This window comes from Musa acuminata, chromosome BXJ3-6 (genome assembly GCF_036884655.1).
Source record: "Musa acuminata AAA Group cultivar baxijiao chromosome BXJ3-6, Cavendish_Baxijiao_AAA, whole genome shotgun sequence".
Classification (NCBI taxonomy): domain Eukaryota; kingdom Viridiplantae; phylum Streptophyta; class Magnoliopsida; order Zingiberales; family Musaceae; genus Musa; species Musa acuminata.
This window is the reverse complement of record NC_088354.1, coordinates 1,547,511-1,565,888: the sequence shown is the minus strand read 5'-3', so window position 1 is coordinate 1,565,888 and position 18,378 is coordinate 1,547,511. Positions and strand designations below refer to the sequence as shown.

General features: G+C 41.3%; 1 protein-coding gene and 3 long non-coding RNA genes across 7 annotated transcripts; 1 reads left to right on the top strand and 3 right to left on the bottom strand.

Annotated features, from left to right (window-relative positions):
• The first annotated feature begins 1,700 nt into the window (after positions 1 to 1,700).
• Positions 1,701 to 4,660, top strand: LOC135640372 (beta-hexosaminidase 3-like). 4 transcript variants are annotated; one of them, XM_065154733.1, is made up of 4 exons: positions 1,701 to 1,834; positions 1,919 to 2,400; positions 3,275 to 3,525; positions 4,241 to 4,660. In XM_065154733.1, the coding sequence occupies exons 2-4, from the start codon at positions 2,378 to 2,380 to the stop codon at positions 4,405 to 4,407; spliced, it is 441 nt and encodes a 146-aa protein (XP_065010805.1). In that variant the 5' UTR covers positions 1,701 to 1,834; positions 1,919 to 2,377; the 3' UTR covers positions 4,408 to 4,660. The 4 variants fall into 3 exon arrangements, 1 of the variants encoding a protein (XP_065010805.1); XR_010497297.1 differs by having other exon boundaries at positions 1,919 to 2,448; XR_010497298.1 differs by having other exon boundaries at positions 3,275 to 4,660.
• A 3,285-nt stretch (positions 4,661 to 7,945) lies between these two features.
• LOC135641219 (uncharacterized) lies at positions 7,946 to 11,707 on the bottom strand. Its single transcript, XR_010497672.1, has 2 exons — positions 8,916 to 11,707; positions 7,946 to 8,743 (listed from the first exon to the last, which is right to left on the bottom strand). It is a non-coding gene; the product is annotated as an uncharacterized LOC135641219 (long non-coding RNA).
• Positions 11,708 to 12,045: 338 nt separating this feature from the next.
• LOC135641222 (uncharacterized) lies at positions 12,046 to 13,810 on the bottom strand. Its single transcript, XR_010497675.1, has 3 exons — positions 13,659 to 13,810; positions 12,873 to 12,938; positions 12,046 to 12,615 (listed from the first exon to the last, which is right to left on the bottom strand). It is a non-coding gene; the product is annotated as an uncharacterized LOC135641222 (long non-coding RNA).
• A 1,555-nt stretch (positions 13,811 to 15,365) lies between these two features.
• On the bottom strand, positions 15,366 to 17,728 carry LOC135641223 (uncharacterized). Its single transcript, XR_010497676.1, has 2 exons — positions 16,279 to 17,728; positions 15,366 to 15,919 (listed from the first exon to the last, which is right to left on the bottom strand). It is a non-coding gene; the product is annotated as an uncharacterized LOC135641223 (long non-coding RNA).
• Positions 17,729 to 18,378: the final 650 nt, after the last annotated feature.

Below are 18,378 nucleotides of genomic sequence, written 5' to 3'. Positions count from 1 at the left end.
CATTCTATAAGAAATAATGATCTGATCTCATTGGTCGATAAGTTTGTGCTTCATTAGTTTGTTCAGTTTGCCATGCAGACCAAAGGATGGATGATAAAAAAGCAAACTGTTACTATATATATATACACAGTCAAGGTTTATAAATATGTTTATTTTGACTAATATTAGACACTTTACAACATCAACTACAAGTATGATGAATGATGGATGGTCTCTGTTCCCATGCATCATCATGGTATCACTGAATACGTGAGGGTTGTTAGTGATCATAATTATTATCCAAAAATCAACATTTGATGTGTGTTTTATCATTAATGATGAGAACTTACATTTGCCATATTTGAAAGCATATGTAAGATATCTTTCTCGTGTCAAAGTAAACCAAAAATAATTTTGATGAGATAGCTCAAGTTAGCAAAATATTCGATATATATCCCTCAAACATGAGAGATCTATGATCTGATTTATCCAAAGCCAATAAAAGAAGGTTAGTTGGGCTCCGAAAATTATGAGATTCTGAGAAATCTTTTTGATGAAAGAGGGATGATCGAGGCAAAATACCTCACGAGAAACTAGACATCCCCTCAGGAACCAATGAGAAATAATTACATAGATGTAAGAACACAAAAGGCCATATCGAAATTGATGAAAATATAGATTTCGCACGAAGTACTTTGCACAATTTTTTTTTTCTTTTTCGTTTTTAATTTTTTTGCTTTTTTTTTTTCAGGTTTGATACGAAACGATTCTCCCTCGGACCTAAGTGTTTCGATCACTTGCCGACAAAGGAGGAGCACTTAGCACTCTGCCTCCTCGTGCTCGCGGATGAGCAAAGCTAGCAAAGTACTTCGTGCGACTAGTAAATATTCATCCGCTTATATACCTTAAACCAGGGCTGATGGGATCCACATGTTGGTCCTATGGGTCCCGCTTAAGTCACCAATGGTCATGAGTGATCGGAAATCGCATCGTCTCTGAAGAGGCACATCGTGGTTAGGTAAGTCTCGGTCGGCTGCCCACGTTGCCGTCACCACCATTAGTAACGCGTCCGGCAGATCTCGTACAAGTAGGAGGAGCCGCGGAGGTCCACCTTCACATAGATGGGGGCGGTGTGGTGCTTCGAGGGTGAGGGTAATAACAAGGAAAGGGAGTGCCTCAGGCCACGGTCTTGATGCACCCACGGACAAACCCAACGATCTCCTTCTCCGGCCCGCTAACCATCTCCGCATCTTTTATTAACAAAATTAAAGCATATTCCTAACACTTAATCACACATCCAAGATAGATAAATAAAAATAATAATTATCATCATTAAAATAAATAAAATTAAGACAACCAGAATCGCACCCTTGGTCATATCTCACACACTACTATTTCACTCACTCGCTCAGAACCATTTTATAAACGATTTGGGAACCCACTGCCTCTCAAAGGTTTATCCGTGAACCCACTGTCTCTCAAAAGCTCACCCGTAAAATGATGGTGACCGTGACAGCGACGTGAGCAAAGCCAGCAAAATACTTCATGCGACGTGCAAATCTTCACCCGCTTAAACACCTTAAGCCAGCGTTGATGGGATCCACATGTTGGTCCTATGGGTCCCGTTTCAGTCGTCAATGGTCATGAGTGATCGGAAACCTCGTCGTCTCTAAGGAGGTACCTCGTGGTCAGACAAGTCTACTTCCGTGACTACCGATACACGTTGGTGTAGCAATCGTTGCTAGCATGGGTCTGCTTCTCCTGCGTGATGACAGAAGCAAAAACTGGCGTCGGCCAAACAACTCAACCTGAGGCCAAGGCAAGAGGAAGTGTGGTTTCGGAACCGAAGAGCAAGGTATTCTTTCTCCGGCCATTAATTGGGTGTGATGATGCTGTGACCTTCGTATACTGATCTCGTTAATGCTTGGGTTAATCTCAGGACGAAGTTGAAGCAAACAGAGGTGGACTGCGAGTTCCTGCAAAAGGAAGTGCAAGAGCTGAGAGCTCTGAAGCTGTCGCCTCAGTTCTACATGCACGTGACTCCTCCCACCACGCTTACCATGTGCCCTTCCTGCGATCGCGTCTCCAACTCCACCGCGTCCACGACGACCACCATCACCACAACCTCAACCTCGTCACCGTTTGCCAACGCACCGGCGCAGCCGATGCCGGAACACCATCAGGTCCTCCACCACCGCACGATCCCGGGCCCATGGGCGCCGATCCCGCTCCGGCCATTCCTCGATGCTCCTCCGCAACGCTCGTAACTGAGCTGTCGTCAACCATATCACGCACACCACCATCACCATGACCATGGGCTCTGGGTTCTTGCAAGATATGGGATGCTACTGTTGCTGTCAGCACACGATGAGTGCTGTTGTTTCGGATAGCCTACCAAATGGCAAGAATGATAAAGATATGGTAATTATTTCTCATTGGTTCCCAAGGGGGTGTTTGGTTTCTCGTGAGGTATTTTACGTCGATCATCCCTCTTTCATCAAAAAGATTTCTTAGAATTTATAGTTTAGCCGATTTCTCAGAATTTTCGGAGCCGATCTAACCTTCTTTTATTGTCTTTGGATAAATCAGATCATAGGTCTCTCATGTTTGAGGGATATATATCGAATATTTTGCTAACTTGAGCTATCTCATCAAAATTATTTTTGGTTTACTTTGACACGAGAAAGATATCTTACATATGCTTTCAAATATGTCAAACGTAAGTTCTCATCATTAATGATAAAACACACATCAAATGTTGATTTTTTGGATAATAAATGTGGTCATTAACAACCCTCATGTAATAATCGATACCATGATGATACGTTTGGAACAGAGACCATCCATCATTTATTCATCATACTTGTAGTTGATGTTGTAAAATGTCTAATATTAGTCAAAATAAACATATTTATAATCTTTTGACTATGTACATGTATAGTAACAATTTGCTTTTTCAGCATCATCTTTTGGTCAGCATGGAAAACTGAACAAACTAATGCAGCACAAACTTATCATCCAATGAGATCAGATCATTATTTCTTATAGAATGTTAATTGCATTATGCTCCTGATGCCATTTTTTCTTTGTCCAATCTGTCTAGTCAAAACAAAAAGTTATGATGATACACTATTTTACATCATTCAAAAACCTCATGTGTTTCCTCTCCCAGATCCTCACCCGAAAAAAAAAGAAAAATCAGAATACATGTTGAAAATTTGGATTTATTTATGTGTACAGCGATCCGGATCGATTGTGTTGGTGTCATAAGACAATTTTCCTTGTGTGCTTGCAGGCTTGGTGGTGGAGTAGCACAGAAGGTGGTGGCGGCCGGAATGAGATGCATTGTGAGCAACCAGGAGAAGTGGTACTTGGATCACTTGGATGTCCCATGGCAGAAGTTCTACATGAATGAGCCCCTTACAAACATCTCCACGCCTGAGCAGCAAAAATTGGTCATTGGTGGTGAGGTGTGCATGTGGGGAGAAAGTATCGATGCCTCTGATATCGAGCAAACCATCTGGCCTCGTGCTGCAGCTGCTGCAGGTAATACTGGCGAAAACTAAGCATTAAAATCTCGGTTAGATATCAGTTTCCATAACCTACCCAACCAATATAAGACCGGTATATATATAATTGAATAAAATAGAAAAACAAATTAAAAAGTAATGGTATTGTATTGCTATCGAACTATATGTTCCAATATCGGCATTCGGTCAGACAGGAAACATCAGTCCATGCATATTCGCATACAGATCAATTGAACATTTCAAAATGGTAATATCTTTATTGGTCTGACACTAGATGTGTGCATTGACAAATTCACAAACTCAGCATGAGTCCACCATCTTTTGTACATCTGAACTTGCATGTTTGTAGAACAAGTGATATCTTCTTGTGCATCCAAAGTACTGTGGTAGTATAGAATATCAAACTTGCCAATACAAGATTTATGATATAGAGGTAAATAATTCTACTTAATTTTTTCATATGAAAGATTCAAGAATAACCAACCTGCACCAAACCAGCCGAGTGCTACCTCTGCTGTCTCCTTACTTCGACAGAATCATATTATCAAGTTGTCTTCTTCAACATGCATGCTACTCATATCTGAAAAATGTATTGTGTAGTATCAAAAGCAGAGATAAAGATCAATACTTGTATAAACTGTTTGTCAAAATTCACGCCATTGTTAATTAAGTGTTTCTGATCATCTTTCGTGAATCTACCGAATTCTGCAATCGATTTGTTTTTTCCAAAGAGAGGTTGTGGACTCCTCTTGACAAACTAGCCAAGGACCCAAGGCAAGCCACAGGAAGATTGGCTAGATTCAGATGTTTGCTCAACCAAAGTGGGGTTGCTGTTGCGCCGGTAGCAGGACCAGGCAGAACTGCTCCATTGGGCCCTGGTTCTTGCTACAAGCAGTGAACAGCCATTAAGATCATCGACAGCAGTGCTTGCATGATGCTAAGAGAGGATCAGCCATTGTTGCCGGCCTTTATGGGGGGTAAATTCGTATTTATATGACAATAGTTAATCAGTTTCTGCTGAAATCTTGCTGATTATTGTCATTCAAGCAAACCCAAAAAATAAAATTTCTGCTGTGGAGCAAATGTGACATAATAATGTTTCTTTTTGTCGATCGTTGACATGTTTAAGATTAACAAATTAGTTTTCCTGATATCTGAGTTCTTTGCATCTTCTTCTTATTTAGTTCTATGCTGTTAGCAACAAAACAGTTCAAATCTCTCAGCAGTCAGATTTCTCATCTCTTTCCTATCCTTTCTTAGTTGTTGTTTCTGGAAGCTATAGAAGATTGCCTTGTTGTGTTATTGGAGCAATACATACCACGATAAGATCCATCCATGCTGATCAAGCATGACCACCTCTTTCATTACAGCAGAGTCGAGCAAATCATCTCATCTCCCGGGTGATCGTCAAAGTCATAAAGAAGGAGACAAAATGGTCTCTCTGTACACCCAACCATACCCCAAAGAACAAGAATTCACAAGCGACGGCTAATCATCCCATCTTTTGCTGCTTTCCAGAAGCAAAACATCTTGCATTAGCGATCGTTTCGATCAATCACGAGACAACCTTATGCAACAACAGATCAATCACGAGACAACCTTATGCAACAACATCACGAGACAAGTTTAATGAAATAAATGCACACCAAATTAACATGACGGACAAGTTTCAGATCCTCTTTGGCTTTCAATCGCAAATGGTATTTTCTGGTCCAGTGTAGCTTTTTGTGGAGGTCAAATGTTGATTTCTTCCAACAACAACCTAAATCATATTCCAACTCTCTTTCGATGCTGTGGCTTAGTAGAAACGATGCCAAGTTTTGCAATCACAAGCCTCATCCTTCCTTCTTATCGTGCAATGAAAGTTTGAAACTCAAACAACATGTATGTGAAAATGCTTAGTTGGGCATGTGTTATTATCAGTCCAGGGAGTTCTCCTAACTTCAATTTTATGCTTGAAACTGATGGCTCATTCAGTGAATCAGAATTGGGTTTATCATCGAGGATGACAGTGGAAAGGTCGTATAATATATTTTAAGGCTAAAACATCATATAATAATAGTATAGTGGTGGAGATTCTGCTACTGCTGCTGATGCTCCACTATGTCTAAATATTTCTGTAAATTGTTCCTAGACCCCCTCAGATTACTAATGGTGTTTGGCTTATAATAACCTGAATATACTAATATATATATATATATATATATATATATATTGTTTCAAGTGTAGATTGCATAAATAATGAAGAGCCACCTCTTGGGAGATCGATATAAGATACCACATCCTACGTGTGGTCGACACGTGATCGACATCTCAATCGACCCTCGATATCATTAATGTAATCATCTTTTTAGATTCGATGTACTACAATAGCACAAAGGTAATTAAGCCAAGAGCAACGAAGGAGTACCAGTTTTCAAGGCTCATCGTAGAGGATTCCTCAAGTACATTCGATTAGGGATGTGAAACACTATTCGATTGTCTCCTTGAGAAATCCGAATGGAAGGGATATTCGATTGTCAAAAGGATGTATATGTAAAAACTCTCGATGTTACAACCATTTTGTCATATTTAAAAATAATATAATGATATAAAATAAATTTAATATTTTTTAATATGATAAAAAAAAATTAATACAAGAATCTTGAGGATAACACTCCGTACTACATTAGTGTTCTCAACACCACTAAAATAAAAAAAATATTAGCTCAAATTTTTCTCTCTTGTAGCGAAGACTTAGAAATGCGAACAAGAATATGTATATCTAATTTTACCCCTTTTGATTTCCGGTGAAAAGCTGAATTGCTAAACTTGATGAGATTTGTAAATATGCATTTTCAATTTAACCCTCATATATATGGGATGGGTGAAACATTATATTGTATTGTTAATCTAAACGTTAATTCAATATTAAAAAAAAATAGTAATTCAAGATTAATAAGCGCATAATCTATGGGTTATTTTAATCTAAATATCTTATTTTGATATTATTATATTATTTTATTAAATGACAATGATATTCTCTGTTGAACAACATGAACATCGTCTTCGGGACTTGACGACACATAGATGAAGGTGTTTTTTTTGTGGAATAAAATATAATAATTTATAAAGTTTCTTTAGCATAGCAAAATAATCACTTTCTCATAAACCTTTTATACGAAAAATTTGTGTGGTGTTAGTTTTAGACCTTACCTCGTTTGTTAGAGCTCCTTTTATTTTTTACTCCGTACCCAAGAGATTGTACAGGTCAAAGTATCTATTTTAACAACAAATTATGTTGTTTTAATAACTGAATCATAAACAATAACACCCTTTCGACAAATTAATGGTAGTCACCTACGATTGATCACTCAATTGATCATGGGACAACCTTCTACGACAACTCCTGATGCTGTAGGACAATGAGCCGAGGGGCAATGATCATCCATCTCTAATTCCCACCAATCTGGTCCATATATATCCCGAAATTGAAGAAATATAATAACAAAAATAGTTAAAAAAAGCTGCTCCGAAATTCAATCCAACTGATAACAGATAATTATAATGCGCCCACCACCTTTTGAACTTTCGGAAGACAAAGTAGTTAAATATTAAGCCAACTATAAACCATGACCAAATAATAACCGAAGTGGCAGGAGGCATGATGGAACCAACACTGAATATAACTGGCCAGTTAATAAGTCTTATCCATGTTTTTTTTGGGTATAAACGTGATAATATCCACACTCCCACCGGTGCAAGGAATCCAATAATAATGAAGATAAAGATGATGGAGTACGTGCCATGAGGATAGAACATTCTAGTTGGACCTATAACACCCCATGTGACTCCTAATGCGAATGACCTTCTTTCCCAAGGGCATGTCCAAGTACTTCCTTTGGGCAATAATTCTGGATAACATATATTTTTCACCGACTATAAGGTCCACAGTTGGACACCGAAGCTAACCAGAAAATACCTGTATCAAGAACATTACTTTTGGAGGAATCTTCATGTAATGTGCTAGCTTCAGTTGTACAATGAAAAATTTTGCCGTAACAAGTGCAGTAGAGCCGTATGTTGTGAATGTTATATTTGCAATAGGTTTACCCGACTGCAAGTACCCAATAATGATCTCTAACAAAAGCTTAGTTGAAAATCCCTACAATATAATAATTATTATATTAAGCTGGATGAGAAGAAAAATATTTACAAGGTTGTCTCAATATTCATCTTACCTGACCGATCGTAGCTGCCATGACTCCTTCTGGAAGCAAAAATATAAACACCAAGGCACCAGCTAATATAACTTCCCGATAACGAAGTTGAAGTTGTTCGGTAAATCCCAGAATGAAAAAATGTGAACAATAAGAGAGTTTGATATCAGGCATCAGAATGATCCCAGTCTGTGGCACGGAATAAACAGTGAGTTATAATAATAGGTCTAAAGAACCTCCGCAAAAGAATCGTGAAAATTATTTTTTATGATACGTACAAAAAGATTGGCAACACAATTGAGAAATACAATTCAACATGAATTTACTAAAGCAGGTAAATTCCTCCATCGAAAACGATTTCTAAAGAAATCAATTTGACGTTAGGGAAAGAATCGACTTCAGCTACAAAGAATGGGTCATTCTCTGTACACAACGAATGACCAATATTCCACGCACTGGAGTTGACTCGCTCATGCCGGGATGACAGGTCTCGGTTTCTTGAAGGCTGACAGGCTCTGCACCCCGTTTACGTCGTCGAACTCCGGGTTCGGCGACGTTGGCGGGTTCAGATAGAACGCCCTGTGCCTCGAGCTCGCCGCCTCCGACGACGTCATCGCCGCCGAGGGACTGCCGCTGCCGACGCTCCCGTCGTTGTGGTACCTCTTGTGCCCCCCAGCGCTTGCCCCAACGGAAACGTCTTCAGGCACACCGAGGGAGCACCGGTGCACCCTGCCGCCGCCGGAGGCCGCCGCGGTGGTGCTTGCGCTTGCCGTGGAAGAGCCCCGAGGCCGAGGCTTCCTCGACGCCGCTGCTAGGCTTCCGATGGCTGGCATTGTGCCCGCCCAGGGCCTGGTACGACCCGAATGCCTTCCCGCAGACGGAAGGCCTGTACTCGAGCTTCGCCGGCGGTGCCGAGTCGGAGGTCAACATTGGCATGAGCACCGGGCCCTCATCCGCGAGCGAGCACGAGGAGGCAGAGCCAAGTACTCCTCCTTTGCCGGCAGGTGATCGAAGCGCTTGGATCTCCTATCAAACCTGAAAAAACAAAGAAAGAAAAAAAAAAAAAACAAAAAACAAAAGAAAATTTTTACCGTAACACAGATTTAACCTCCTCATTTCATTTCATTCATAATATCCACGTACAAACACAACCATATATATTACAAAATTAAAACACATTCACTAGATAAAGTACGAGGAGGATTACAATAACAAACTACACAGTGCTATTAATCTTAATAGCTGAAGAGGAGCAGCACGAGGAGCAGCACGGCAGACGAAGCCTGCAGCACTCTTCTTTACTTATCCCATAAACTGACATTATCAAAACAAATATAGTAATTAGCATAAAGATAAAAAATATTAAACACTTAGCCATCACTCGTACACACAGTCAGTCACTCGTACTCGAATGACTCGAATGTGTATCAGAACCATTGTATTTATAGACGCCTCGAATCCATTCGTTCTAAAAAAAACCACCCGTGAGGTGAATGCGAAAGGGAACTGTTCACACACTGAAATAGCTTAAGCCAGCGATGATGGGATCCGCATGTTATCCTATGAACCCGTTTCAGTCGTCAATGATTATGAGTGATTGGAAACCTCATCGTCTGCCCACGTTATCGTCACCATCATTAACATGCAGATCTCGTCCAAGCAGAAACAGCCCTTACGAGACATCCACATCGTCTCACAGGAGCAGGCGCACGCGCAAGTAGTGCGCCTTCCCGTGATCCTTCACACCCCTGAACTCCCACCCCTGATACATCCCACCCGTGAACTTCGTCACGCGGACAACACGGCGTGGGGGGGCCCCGGCTGCCGAGTGATGGCGGCGTGCGAGCCGCTCCAGCGGGGTATGCGCAGCCACGGTAGCGCCCGGTCCACCGCGCGGCTCGCCCGCGCCAGCCCTCGCCGCCAACGCCCTGCCCCCCGAACCTCCAGCGGGAACACCTCCTTGGAGTTCCACACGCTGGCCACCACCCACGAGGCGGGCGGGACGGCAACGAACGCGCCCGCCCCCTCACACCGGACAGCGAAGGAGCAGCCCGAGGGGACGGCAAGGAAGGTGCCGAGGGAGGGCGGGTTGGCGAGGACGTGTAATCCCCGGATGCCATTCGATTAGATTAGTATTAAAGACAGTAATTAGTGTGATGCGAGAGAGGCTCGTACGTCGCCACCGCTCGGCAGCCGCGTCGTTCACGGGTGGGAGGGATCATCACGGGACCTGCGGGGTCGCCTTGTGACGTCGTTCACGGGTGGGAGGGATCATCACGGGAACTGCGGGGTCCCCACGCCTTGTTGCGTCGTTCACGGGTGGGAGGGATCATCACGGGACCTGCGGGGTCCCCACGCCTTGTTGCGTCGTTCACGGGTGGGAGGGATCATCACGGGACCTGCGGGGTCTCCACGCCTTGTAGCGTCGTCGTTCACGGGTGGGAGGAATCATCACGGGACCTGCGGGACAGGGCCCACGCGCGATCATTCACGGGTGGTGGCAGGGATTACTGGCGAAGGAGGGACGGCAAGAAAGGTGCCGAGAGGCGGCGCCGATGTCACGGTGTCCTCCTTCTCCGGCTTGCTAATCATCTCCGCCACCTTTATTAACATTATGATTGTGCTTCTTCATACACATACGCATACTTACTGAGGAGAATAAGATCACAAAAGGATGTCCAAAGTGCGTTAACTCAGAAACAGGAGATGATCGGAAAGAATGGAACACAAAAAGAAAAAGAAAAAAAGAGAAGGAACACGGACGAGCATGAGGAAGGAAGGGGAGTGGCGGACATGGCAGCGCTGCTGTACCCCACCTCCCACATCTGCTCCCCCCGGGTCCCGCTACGCGTCGTACCCCCTGATCACCACGACCGCCATAAACTCCACCATCCAATTTCTCCCTCTGTCCTCCCACTAGGCTCGATCACTTAGTATGGCGGCCAATTTCTCCCTCTGTCCTCCCACTAGGCTCGATCACTTAGTATGCAGCAAGCAAAAGAAGAAGAAACAGAAACATGCCGCTGCAGCTTGTGTCTTTCCCAAGTAGGGGAAATAAGTGATGGCAGTGGAACTTCTCTCTTTCTTCAGAAAAGAGTAGTTGGCATGAATTGAAGGGCATCAATGGTGCTGCAAAAGAAGAACAAACAGAAACACGCCGCTGCAGCTTGTGTCTTCACATATGTATGTGTCTTTCCCAAGGAGGGGAAGTGATGGCAGTGGAACTTCTCTCTTTCTTCAGAAGAGAGTGGTTGGCATGAATTGAAGGGCATCAATGGTGGGTTGAGAGAAAAGAGATGGGAAGGGTAAGGTATGGGGTTCAGTCAGTAGTTGGGACGAGGTGTGGAGGTGCGGTTACTCTCTCCCTCCCTCTTTTTATATGCATAGCTGTAAGAGAAGCACAGGAAGAGGGGTTGAATTTCCAAATGGAAATGGCAACTATTGCTGCGCGGTCCCTCTGCTTACTTCCAGTGTACATAATGGAAATGGCATAGCTATTCCGTTCCCATGTCCATAATAGCATGCTCGAAGGATGTGACGTGTATGTACATTTATACGTTCATAGGCATACGTTAATCAGGGATGAAGAGCAGGAGCAGGGCAGCGTGGCACGAATAGCGCCACATATCATGTAATCTCGACGCGAGCTTCGCCACAAAGTAAGTAGCGGGTAATGGCGCATCATCATCCTTATGGGGCGTATGTGTCACGCACCACCCAATTAATGACAGTGATGGTGGGTGCACATCGCCAGGGTGACGGTGATGACGGCGAGATGTAGGCAGATGCGAACCATGTAGTTTTGGGTGTACCACCATGGTAGAATTGACCCATTTCGATCGACTCACATTGGTGGTACCTTCGAGTCCCACTTCTTTCCACCAATAAGAAGATGATGTTCCCTGGTAGGTGCCTCCGACGGTTGTTTTCGTGGATTCATTTGTTGAAGGGTCGGACGGTTAAATTCAAGATGATGTCAATGATTGGCCAGTAACCAAAAATAAAAAAAAATAACCTTTTTTTTATTTTTTATTTTTCAGATCTTTTTTTGAAACTCGATATGTCTGGGTCCAGTAACCAAAATTAAAATAAAACCTTGATTCGAAGTATCTAAACTTCTAAAACAATTGTTTCTTAAAGCCATCTTTTGCTATTTGTATGAGACATCAAATGAAACATGAATGGTAGAAAAACAAAAGTCCAAAAGGAAAACATGAAAAGTGACTTTGTAAAGATCAAATGTCAAGAAATGACCCAAAAAGAAAGTTAAATCAGTGAAGTAGTATTTGATAGTTTCCGTTGTCTCTACAAGTTTCAAGTTTGCCCACCACAGACCATGATGACTAAAAAGAACATGTTGAGGCATAAACAAATGAGGTGCTATTACAATTAACAGGAAATGTATGAGCTTTCTTGTGTTAACTTCATCACCCCCCCCAAATGGACAAACCTGAACTTGAAAACCTTAATGAAATCTGAAACATTAATCAGGAATTAGTCATTCATCTAACAACCATCATGAAAGATAATCTAACTTGCTTTTCTAAACTAAAAATATCATGAACTTTGAGAATAAATTCTTAGAAAAGAAGTCACATCAAAGGTATCAATTCACTGTATTGTATTCATCCAATATTATCAATTGCAGATATGATCAAACTCTGCTGTTAATCTTGTAGAAAGTTCTGGCTTTATTTGTCAGGTGCCTCTGGGAACCTGATTATTATGTGTGGCTAGTCTTGTTAACATCTAAATCACTGAAACCGTATTGTATTAGATGCAAACAGCAAGAAGAAGAAAATTTACCAGAAAGAATTCCATCAATTACTTTGAATGTGAACTCTTTACTGACATCAAGTGGTTCTTGGCATTCAGCTGAGGGCCACAAATCAGGATAGCCCACACCCCTACAAAAGATAATTTATAGAGTTTTATCTGGGTTGTGTAATCACTCCCAACCCAATTCACAGAGAAAAATCAAATAAATTGAAAAAGAATATTATTGCATTGCAGAAAATAAGACATCTTTGAAGATGCAGGCTATGATCACCAAGAGCAGTATGAGTTAATATAATAACAACATGATTTCTTTTAGTTAAAAATTCAAGAATTTTTAAATCCATACAACAAAATAAGAGCTAAAAGGCCTTTGGACTTTATCTACCATGAGAGAGCATGGCCGGGCACATCAATCTCAGCCAACACGTTTACTCCCCTTCTTTCTGCATACCTGAAAATATTCTTGTTTAGAAGTACAAAAAGATTCAGTCATGAAGAAACTAAGAAGCACCATAAAACTCATACTGATATATAAATTACAGGTATACACATATGAACCATTTAAAAACATACACAAGTGCAGATGATAATTCATGCATGTGAGGCATCATACAGGAGCTTTTGTCCCCAATTCTTATCACCAGAATGTATATTCTTAGGGGTTTGTTCAATGTTCATCAGAGCAGAGGGTCATATGTGCCACTAATATATGTGCATGACCACAGAGAAGAAGTAGGCCTGCTTAGCATGTAATTAAAACTTAAGTATATTTTAAGAAGTCTGATCATATGTGCCACTGATAAATGTGCATGAGGGGATGATGCAGAGACACTGACAACAGTAGTGTGATGGAGATTATATGGGTCATACATTGCAAGAAATAATATTTCAACTGATGAAAGGAAACTAGACATCACATAAGAAAAAATAATTACTTTCTTCTTAGTTCAGATGTCTGTTACACTCAAATATATCTGTATGCAAACTTTTTGTCCTAAAAAGTCATATGCCTGTAATGATCTAGGTATAACCCTAGCATATTCACCATCTCTTGTTGAGAGCTAGGTACAGATGGCTGGTTAATGATCAGAGCTAGGCCAGTGTGACAATCTCCAAGAACAAACATACCACAACCTTGAAAAGGATGCTTATGTAGCCATTCATTGCTTACTGTGCGATTTCAAGAGCATCAGCCTTCGTATATCGCTCAGAGTAGGAGTATGCACCAGCCCACAGTCTTGGATATGATGGTATCTCCAAGGGGAAGGATTGCTTATCCACGATATGCCATTCAAGCGCATTTTGAATATGATTCCTAGTAAATCAATTTCATCATTTTTTTTCAATTATGAACTGATAGGATACTCAACTTGAAACATTGCATATTGTCCTAAAAATATATGGGTCTTCAATTCACATTAAAGAAATTTAGATTTAATATCTATTTCTAAATATTTTATTATTTATCTAAAAAAATTCATATATATATATATATAATTATTCTAATCATAGTATGAGGATAATTAAATCTAATAATGCAGAATTTTTAGAAAATAACAAATAAGTATGAGTGAAAATCTTAAAATTTAATCTTGATATTGAGAAAATACAAGTTGATATTCCTTTATTATTTTCAAGAGATTGTTATTCTTCAAATCATTAAAAGAATTAATTAGGTGAATAATAACATAATACTGAGAAACTCTTATTTGATTTTAATGCCATCGCTAATGATCATGTAGAACAATCACAATCGGTAGTTTAAAAAAAAAGTCAGAACAAAATGAGATATGTTCTTTATGATTATTATATATAATATCTACAAGAATTAGATTATGATATAGAAATTAAAATAATTTCTCATTGTTTTCACAAGTTTTGAAAAGTAAGGATTTTGAAAAATGGTATGATGCAATAAAAGAAGAATTGAAATTAATGACTAGAATGATGTTTGAGAACTCATCGAATTGCTTAATAAATATAAAAGAGTCTATTATATAAATATAATTTAAAGAATAATATTAAACGATATAATGGTTAGATTTACGATCAAAGATTTTACCAACAAAGGTTGCATCGATCATAACGAGATATTTTCTAGTTTTTTAAATAAACATATTAAGAATCATCATAATATTAATAATTTATTATGATTTTGAGTTACATTATAAGAATATGAAAATATTTTTTTAATTAGGGATTCATAGAAAAAAAAAAAAGAAATATAAAATTTAATATATAAATTTTAAAAATCTATTTATAATCTTAAATAAATCTTGAAGAATATATAAAGCAAGTACCACTTGTCCTAATTTTTCTACCACCAAGCCTGCAAGCACACAAGGAAAATTGTCTTATTGTCAGTGATGACACCAACACAATCGATCCAGATCGATGTACACATCGATAAATCGAAATTTTCAACATATATTATGTGTTTTTTTTGCGGGGAGGGGAGAATTTGAGAGAGGCAACACATGAGGTTTCTGAATGATGTAAGATAGTCTATCATATAAGCAGTAACCTTTGTTTTGACTAGACAGATTGGAAGTTGAAATAATGGCATCAAGAGCATAATGCAATTAACATTCTATAAGAAATAATGATCTGATCTCATTGGTCGATAAGTTTGTGCTTCATTAGTTTGTTCAGTTTGCCATGCAGACCAAAGGATGGATGATAAAAAAGCAAACTGTTACTATATATATATACACAGTCAAGGTTTATAAATATGTTTATTTTGACTAATATTAGACACTTTACAACATCAACTACAAGTATGATGAATGATGGATGGTCTCTGTTCCCATGCATCATCATGGTATCACTGAATACGTGAGGGTTGTTAGTGATCATAATTATTATCCAAAAATCAACATTTGATGTGTGTTTTATCATTAATGATGAGAACTTACATTTGACATATTTGAAAGCATATGTAAGATATCTTTCTCGTGTCAAAGTAAACCAAAAATAATTTTGATGAGATAGCTCAAGTTAGCAAAATATTCGATATATATCCCTCAAACATGAGAGATCTATGATCTGATTTATCCAAAGCCAATAAAAGAAGGTTAGTTGGGCTCCGAAAATTCTGAGATGATGTTCGCCGCCGGGGTAGTTGAGCTCGCCCCCTCCGACGACGTCATCGCCGCCGGGGTAGTGCCGCTGCCGACGTTCCCGTCGTTGTGGCACCTCTTGTGCCCCCCAGCGCTTGCCCCAATGGAAACGTCTTCAGGCACACCGAGCACCGGTGCACCCTGCCGCCGCCGGAGGCCGCCGCGGTGGCGCTTGCGCTTGCCGTGGAAGAGCCTCGAGGCCGAGGCTTCCTCGACGCCGCTGCTAGGTTTCCGATGGCTGGTCTTGTGCCTGCTGGTGCAACCCGAATCCCTCCCCGCTAGGCTTCCGATGGAGAACTGTTCCGTATCAAATCTGAAAAAAAAAATGAAGCAAAAAAGAAAAAAAATATTGTGGCATAATGAAGTAGCCGAAAAAGGAAAGTTTTACTTATAACACAGATTTCATTCCATTCACAGTATCCACATACAAACACAATCAATATACATTATAAAATTAAAGCGCATTCATAACACTTAATTACACATGCACGGGAAAATATACATAAATAAAAATATTAATCTAATACTTAATTATCTTAATGATGATAGTTAATGGGATCCTAAGAAATCTTCTGTAATGTTGCAACAATACACAGACTTCTTTAAAATCCCTATTAACTATCCTAAATAAGATAATTATAATAAATAAAATTAAGATAACTAGAATCGTACCCTTAGTCATATCTCACCGAGTACTATTTCATTTGGCCATAGTCGGTCTTGCAGAGAACCATTTTATAGACACTCGGTGGACGCACTTCCTCTCAAAGCCCATCCGTGAAGTGATGGTGACTGCGACAGCGATAGCGACGTGAGCAAAGGCTTGTTCTCCGACAGACGTGATACGTCTCTGAACGTGAACCTTGTGGTCGACACGGCATTCGCTGCCTAGTGTCTCCGCAGACGTGAAACACTTGTTCTGCCGACCGACCGCAAATGTTCACCCGGTTAACGCCTTAAGCCAGCGTCGATGGGATCCACATGTTGGTCGTATGGGTCCCGTATCATTCGCCAACGGTCATAAGTGATCCGAGACGTCGTCGTCTCTGAAGAGGAACCTCATGGTCATACAAGTCTCCGCGGTCTCACCCATCGCGCGTGGGGTCCGTGATCCCTTCCACCCGTGAACTCCGTCACGTATACAACAGGGCGTGGAGGACCCCGCTGCAGTGTTTCTCCCTTTGTCCTCTCACTATGCTCGATCACTTAGTATGCAGCAAGCAAAAGAAGAACAAACAGAAACACGCCGCTGCAGCTTGTGTCTTCAGATATGTATGTCTTTCCCAAGTAGGAGAAGTAAGTGATGGCAATGGAACTTCTCTCTTTCTTCAGAAAAGAGTAGTTGGCATGAATTGAAGGGCATCAATGGTGGGTTGAGAGATAAGAGATGGGAAGGGTAAGGTATGGGGTTCGGTCAGTAGTTGGGACGAGGTGCGGAGGTGCGGTTACTCTCTCCCTCCCTCTTTTTATATATAGCAGCAGCTCATAAGTCACAGAGAGAGAACAGAAAAAGACCAGATTGAGAGAGAGAAAGAGAGCAGTGTGCATATACATAGCTGTAAGAGAAGCACAGGAAGAGGGGTTGAATTTCCAAATGGAAATGGCAACTATGGCTGCGTGGTCCCTCTGCTTACTTCCTGTGTAAGCAGAGCAGGGCAGCGTGGCACGAATAGCGCCATATATTATGTAATTTAGATGCGAGCTTCGCCCTACAAGGGAGCTGTGTGGACGGTAAGTATGGGTAACGGCGCATCATCATCCTTATGGGGCGGATGTGTCACGCACCACCCAATTAATAATGGTGATGGTGGGTGCACATCGCCTGGGTGATGGTGATGACGGCGAGATGTAGGCAGATGCGAACCATGTAGCTTTCGGTCTACCACCATGGTCGAACTAGCCCATTTCGATCGACTCCCAGTGGTGGTACCTCCGAGTCCCACATCTTTCCACCAATTAGAAGATGATGTTCCCTGGTAGGTGCCTCTGTCGTGACGACGGTTGTTTTCGTGTGGGTTAGGCGGCGGACGGCGACGCGTGGGGGGAGCGGAAGGCGGCGGGCTACCATGGGGTGCACTAGGATCGCCATGTACGCGTACCCCGCCCCCTTCTCCTTAGACCACTCCTCCAGCCTCTGCACCAGCTTCAGAGCGATCCCCCTTCGCCTAAGGAAGCCACTTGATTAGATTAGTATTAAATATAATGATTAGTGTGGTGGGGGAGATTAACGGGTGGTGAGAGTCACCGACGAGAGGGGGAGACGCGGAGGTCGAGGAGGTAGGCCACCTCCCCATAGATGGTGGCGGTGTGGTGCAGCAAAATGTTTACGGGTCACAGTAATTTCAGTACACCAATATTATTCGTTAAACACTATCAGATAGTGTCACGATTTGAACACTATCTAGAGAGCTATTATAGGCAAAACACTATCACCGAATAGATGGGAAGACAAAGTCCCATCTCTAGAGTGTTATAGGATAAGCAAAATGACACGAGCGTGAAGTCAAATGGACGCTGACAAGGTCGAGGGACTTGAAAACCGAACTCGATCGGGATGAAATACTTAGCTTGTAAGTAATATAGGAGTGGTGCACTCATCACTAAATCATAGTCATGTGAGTTTTTTTTATTTTAAGTCTCGACGAACCTTTGTGTTGATGAGAACTACCTCCCTTAACAAAGGAGAGGTTAGGACCTCCTCCCCTCTTGAGCGGTTGAAAAGCGGAGCGTGGACCTCAATCGTCTAACGACCAATAGATCAAAAGAAGCCTG